We start from the raw sequence: 6677 nt of genomic DNA, 5'->3' as shown, positions 1-6677 counted from the left end.
TAGTTTGAACCCCCAGAATTCATACTTTGAACCTGTCTTTCTGTTTGAATGCACTCTTCTCTATTGTGCCATTGTCTTCGAGCCTCATCGCTAAATAGTCAACGTCACAGATGGAACCGCCCGATGATCCAGAGGCTAATTTTAGCCCGTCTGGGCTGAATGCGACACTGCACACCAAATCACAATCACCCTTGAGTGTTGTGAGGACAGCACCAGTCCTTGCATCCCATAAAACAACCGTGTAATCATTTGAACCACTTGCAAGTTTCTTGCCATCAGGTGAGAAGCACACTGACCACACCGTGTCTGTATGCTTCACCAGTGGTTTGAATACCTTCTGCTTGCTCTCGACCTCCCAGATGATGATGGTTTTATCATTTCCACCGCTTGCAATTCGCCTGTCGTTGAGTGATATGGCCATGGAATTCACCCTGCGCTGGTGTCCTTCGAATGGCCCTCCTACCAATGCTCCTGTCTCCAAGTCCCAAATTTGCAGAGTTGTATCATATGAACCAGTGATGGCCCGTCGATCATCTTTGAAGAATGCAACTGCAGTCATGTTCTGCATATGCCCTTTCGTTATCCGCATTGGTGTCAGTTTCCCTTCCGTTATCTGCGCTGGCTTCAGCTGCCGTCTCAGAGTGAGATTTGCATCTCTTGCTGCATCAGGCACCCCTGAAATCTCACGTTGACCTAGACAGAGATATAGACGGTCAGCAGCATTTGAAGTTGACAAGGACCATACCTTTAGGATATCCTTGTGTTGGGGGTCTGGTGGTGAGTACTGTTGGACTTCTGTCCATGACCCAACTCATATAGGCACTTATTCAGGGTACTTCCACATTAGCAAACTACAATGTCCTCTACAGCTTTGTACAAAGCTGTACAGAAGGAACCAAGCTGTGGCAAGCCATTTCATGATGGTGGGAAAAAGTGTTTTGCTGATGTGTATCTGAATTTCATTTGGTTTCTTCCATCATCACTGGCCGCTTTATAAACGCCCATCATGTATCTGTAGCCCCTCCATTCTGTGCACAAATCCGCATACATCTGCTACTACCATATACCACGGTGTACTGTTCTGCAACCATATATTTCCTCCACTCAATCATCTTTCATCATCCTTTGTAATGCACCCTACTTCACCACAGAGCATCTAATCTAATATAATTAATATAATAAAGCACAAATAGCCGCCGGCTGAAGCCCAGTGATGTCCACCATGTCATGCTGTGTCGTTGTGTCGTTGCTGTGTGTTGTGCGCGTCGATGTCATTCATTGTGTCGACCACATCATGCTGTGTTGCTATGCGTTCATAGTCGTCCACTGTTCTCTCTCCTATTTACAGTTCTTTGTTCATCACCATGGCAACTTCTGCTTCATTTCACGGCGTTGTTGGTATTCAAAATGGAAGCAGATATCAGATTGACAGAAAAAATTACTGGCAATACAATGGATTCATTGTCACACCAGAAATGGGCAACGGAAAATCTGCGCATTCTCTTCATCTCTTTGCCAATGATGTACGTCACTTTTCAATTTGATTGGATTCATTTTTTGAGGTTCATTGATATTGGATAGGACTTACAACCTCTTCCTGATGATGCACGTGCCTTTCCAACATCAGGAAAACTCTCCCCCCGGAAATTACTCTAAACTATGATAATTCTCGATAATCCTCAAGTATTATCTCAAAATATGGGCTTTAGAATGATTAGTTTGTTTAGAAAGACTTTTTTACTCCCTTGTTTAAAAAGGATAATTATCATGAATTCGAAGCCAATATCATGAATTTCAGAGAGTGTATTTCGAATGTTGCATAGCGAATCACACGCATCAAATGGTGTTACGAGCAAAACAGACTAATATTTGATCAAAGGATATACATGACACAAAGCCGACTTGGAAGACTAGGAAAATTAAGGTGTGATACATGAATCTGGGATTTTGACAGGTATAGATCAGTGCAAATACAGGACCTAATCATCTGCCATGCCATCCAGGTCGAGTAGCCCCAGTGCATCTCAATGCTCATTGGCGAAATGATCATTCCCCTTCCGTTTCAAGGTCCTTCGAGTAGCAGAGTCAGTATCCGAGTTGAAACAGCACCATGTATACCCACAAAAACTTACTGTACAGCTTCGTAAATATCAGCCATCATGCAATGAAACTTTCCTGGTGCATCCCTCTTCAAGTCCTCAAGGAACTTGACGTGAAACACATATGTCTAGCTGAATTGATTCCCTGTAAAGTTGAACTTCCCTGGTGAGCCAAGTGTCTTCCAGAAAAGGGCTGCATAGGCCTTTCAAACAAATCAATATAGCAAAAATATCAGTAGAAAGGATGGTACCACTGTTGCCACAAGTGCCAGTAATGGAATGGGGCATTCAGGACAATTGCCCTTGTTGTTCACCAGTTCGGCAAAGCACTCGGCAAACTTGACGCCGATAGACTTCACACCACTGAAGACTCCCTCGTATATGAGAAAGATCAGCAGGTCACCCTGGTAGGGTTTTTTGCCTATCGGCAAAGCATTGTCGTTCAACTGTTGATGAAAAATGTTAGTTAGAGGCTAGCGAAGACCAACAGATGAATTTACTCATGTCAAACCTCAATGCATATATATATGCATGCTGAGACGAAAGTAACTATTGATGTTGGTGCAGGTGGCCACTTTCAGGTCACGGTGCAATAATGGAATGCATGGCTCCACCTCAAGTAATCAAAGATAGTTAAAACATCAAAAAAATTGAGACATGCAAAGGACTTACTAAACTAGCGAGGTGAGCACCATACTGTGCATCAGTTTGAAGATGTTCTTTAATGGCGTGTGCACCACAATTCCCAGCCACTGTTAGTAATGACTGCAGAGTGACTTGGTTTTTGTCAACAAGCTCACACAGCTCTATGGACACCCAGTGAGCCTATGCTGATGGTGAGCTGTCAGACTTGTCACTCACCATGAGACTTAAGAGGTGCAGACATTGTATATAGATTGAAAGGACGAGAAGCTAACAAAGAACATTGGAAGGAATGTTTAAGGTCGAAAGAGTACTAAGGAAAAAGCAGTGAGGTTCGGAGGGCTCCATTAAATTTTAGTGCATGGCACTAGTTTCAAGGGGCATCGCCCGTGGAGGCAGTTCACTTGGTGAGCTCATTCAAGGCGCCCAGGTTCAAATTAGGTTCAATTGAGCTGACATCAGATGCTAGGAATTTTTCATGTGCCAGTGTATCGTTGATCGGGGGCTGCTCTCACTTTACACCTTGATGACAACTTCAGTAAGTTTAAACTTGTGTGCCAGTGTATCGTTGATTGGGGGCTGATCCACCTCCTCTACACCAGTTCTGTTGACATCTCATCCGCCTGCAAATTTTAGTGTTGCCATTTGAAATTGCGTTGGAGGCAGTTGAAGTTTTTGCATGCAAAGTTGATTAGGTTAGTGGGATGTCATTACAGTGCTGTCATTATGGTCTCACTCCCCAGAAGTTTTCACTCCCTGGAAATTTTCACCTGCAGGGATGCAATTGCACATGTGCTCTTCAAATTCATACTACTCTCATATTGTCTTCGTGAGGTCATTCGCACTGAAGGTCCTTATCTCCAAGATTGCAGCAACATAGTTATAGTCCAGTTCAATGGTGTACTAGTCATGTCATTGACTATATTCTTTGCCACTATTTGCTAAGGATAGAGTCACTCACAGTTGTCTGAATCTTGGAGTCCATGTTGGGCAAGTATGAGTCATTTTCTTGTTACCTTCAAAATCAGTTCCACTCCTGTTTCCGCCAACAGTCAAGGTTCCCAATCACTTCGCTTACATCAAATGGTTTGCACCATTTCCTTTGGCTCCTGATCAACACCACGGACTTTACAAGCTCTTGCGATCATTGCATGGTGGTGAAAAAATAGCAAGTATTGTGCCATTGGCAAATATTGTGCGTAGTGTCCATCTGATACTGAATTTTGGTGCCGTCGTCCCACAAGGGTGGACAAGTGATACAGTTCTCGATAATTGTAACACTTTTTGATTGAACTCATACATAGATAGATATACATTTTCTTTATTCAAATGATTATTGAGAATCTCATCGTACATTATCATCTTTTAGCTGGTTTTATCCTAATACCTGTAGTTACATAAAATTCTCTGAATTACATCGTTTTATGAAATTTATGTGTTTTTTCCCCCAGGAGGTTTTTCCTGATGAACGGTCGTCATAGCAGGCAAAGTTTCATGCAGTGCTTTTGCAGTCAAGCAAGAAAATGGGTTTGATATGAATGTCTCTTAATGTGTTACTGGTCCTCTACAGAACATGTGAGTCCACTGCTTCTATCCTAAAGCTCATCCATGTTTCTCCAAAACTCCTTTGCCCACCACCAGTAAGCATGTCATCGTTCAAGGCACTGTGCAAAGTATTACCGCAGAACGCTGCACTGTGACTGTGAAGGACATTGCTCTCGGACCTTCGGACATGGTTACAACTGTTGATGAGAATTCCGAAACAGTCCCTTCAACTTCACTCAAGCAGTTTGATTGGGGAGCAGTGCAAGCAAAAAGAGAAAGGGAAAGGGAAAGCAAAGGGTAAAGAAAGAAACAAAGAGGCAGGGGAAAGTGGCAAAAGGGCACATGATGATGATGATGATGATGATGATGATGATGATGATGACAAAGATAGGGATGGTGGACCATCTGCATCTGCTGTAGGTCCTTCCAAAGTCACTTGCATTTCCACATAATATTTACTGTTCTGTATCTAACCTCCAATTTTGATGGCTGTTCCACATGACAAAGATCGCTTGTGAAAGTGCCAGTTTCGTGCAAATCCCATTCATGCAGCTCAAGAAAGACTAAGGCTGTGCCAAAAAAGACTCAGGCAGCATCAAGAACAACTCAAATGGTGTCAAGCAGCGCAACATTCCATGAGTCCAGTTATTATTGTTTGAGAATCATTCTAATAACTAATAACAATTTTTAGATCCTAGAACGAGACATCTTCAAGTTTGGACCTCAATCTTGACTGCCTTCGCTACCTAATCTAACTCCATCACCTGTCCCTGAAGAACCGCAAACTCCTTCACCTGTTCCTGAGGAGTATTGGTGGTTCCATTTACGAGATCGACCACCTGCACCTATTCTTCCAGCAACATGGAATTGATGATGCCCTCATTGTCATGCTTGGTTATTATCCACCAAAGCAGATAGCTTCTGTTGTGGAAATGGCCTTTGAGTTCTTCCACATTTACATTTGCTACCTCTGTGCATAGGATATTTATTGCGTGACGATGCATGCCGTTGACACTTAGTCAAGTTCTGTTGTGTAATCAACAACTTATTTTCCTTTGCTGGAATAGGCGTATCAGGAGGATTTCAACATTTTGCCACCGGCATGGGAGCTGGACCACCTGCAGTTGCCATTATGGGTCATACTTATCATCTCATTTCAGAATATATGGAGCACTCTATTCATTGGTTTTTGTATGACAAGCGTCAGCGAGAGTTTAAAGCTCAACAATTTGGAGTCCATGCTGTTGTCATCCAAGCCATCAGTAATGACATTGATGGGATCAATCCATATGTCCATCACTTGCAGCATTTTCATCTATCCTCATGACATACACACTGTCATATACCTGATCTGACCGCCCTAATATCAATATCCACTCCGCTTTCTGACCCCCTCCACTTCATTCATCCTCCGCTCCGCCAATCATTGTTTGTATCTGCTCCACTCAACCGCTCAACCGGTCCCCTTCCATAAACATCTCCATTCAACTGGACCTTTTTCCCCTTTTAGATATAGGCTTTCCTGTTCGGTACTTAGACCATTACTTCTGGATCACTGGTAATTCCTATTACCGCTCAATCACTGATCCGACGCGTACATATTGATACCCGCCCCGACTTATGTCTTTCCTATGTAAAGTACTTACAAATGATATCCTTGGTACATAGCTTTACTACATAGTTATCCTGGTCACTGCCTCATACATAGAAGTATATAACATATCATGTACTTAGATATTTTTCCTTAGTCTTAATATTACTTGTCTTCTCGCAGTTACTACTTGTGAGAATTCTCAGTAGGACCTTGCCTTCTCTGGACACAAGCTTCAACTTGTTGTCACCTCCGACCCTCCGACCCTCCGACCCTCCACTCCAACTTAGAGCCGTGCTCTAAGTCTCTCCCTTATTTCTCCGCCCCTTTCAATATTCCCCTCTGACCCTTTTCCATCCTCCGCATTATCCTTCGCCTTCTCCACTCCTACCAGACATTCCCCCTGCTCCTATTCACCCTCCACATCGTTCCCCGTCTTCTCCACTCCGCTCTTAGTCGGTCCGCCGCTAGCAGCTCTTACTCCCCAACCCCCAAAGCGGACCCAAGCGGTCCACTCGTCCTACCATCGGACAACGTCGGACCCGCTCCAAATTCGGGGCACATACTCGGCTAAGGGCACAGCGCAAGAGCTGAAGCCAAGCCCCAACCCCTCTGCCTCTTGAGCCGGCACAGTACCTAACACACTGCATCTTGGAGTTGAAAGACTTTTTGTCAAATATAGACTTTGCAGCTGTCATGCATGCTTCGAACTCCACTTCCATCAATCCTCACTCAATCTTCATTCAATGACATGGAAATCATGAACTGGAATTCATTAACATCCTCTCCCATCACTATGA

At 43.6% G+C, this 6677-nt stretch overlaps 3 protein-coding genes across 3 annotated transcripts; 2 read left to right on the top strand and 1 right to left on the bottom strand.

The window, feature by feature from the left end:
• Window positions 1-2227: 2227 nt before the first annotated feature.
• On the bottom strand, window positions 2228-2985 carry EDB91DRAFT_1256698 (uncharacterized protein; the record flags this gene model as incomplete). The annotated part of the gene is made up of 4 exons (XM_041324211.1): window positions 2228-2302; window positions 2351-2545; window positions 2772-2905; window positions 2961-2985. 4 exons carry the CDS (start codon window positions 2983-2985, stop codon window positions 2228-2230), a joined length of 429 nt encoding a protein of 142 aa, XP_041169146.1.
• Window positions 2986-3813: 828 nt separating this feature from the next.
• EDB91DRAFT_1064583 (uncharacterized protein) lies at window positions 3814-4029 on the top strand (the record flags this gene model as incomplete). Its single annotated transcript, XM_041314718.1, has 1 exon — window positions 3814-4029. A coding segment is annotated over one exon (216 nt), but the record flags the coding sequence as incomplete, so codon positions are not given.
• A 460-nt stretch (window positions 4030-4489) lies between these two features.
• EDB91DRAFT_1256697 (uncharacterized protein) lies at window positions 4490-5266 on the top strand (the record flags this gene model as incomplete). The annotated part of the gene is made up of 2 exons (XM_041324210.1): window positions 4490-4702; window positions 5063-5266. 2 exons carry the CDS (start codon window positions 4490-4492, stop codon window positions 5264-5266), a joined length of 417 nt encoding a protein of 138 aa, XP_041169144.1.
• Window positions 5267-6677: the final 1411 nt, after the last annotated feature.

Source organism: Suillus paluster, assembly GCF_016628075.1.
Source record: "Suillus paluster strain FC165 chromosome Unknown EDB91scaffold_210, whole genome shotgun sequence".
NCBI lineage: Eukaryota > Fungi > Basidiomycota > Agaricomycetes > Boletales > Suillaceae > Suillus > Suillus paluster.
Note: the sequence above shows the minus strand (reverse complement) of the source record. Positions and strands in the feature narration are given on the sequence as shown.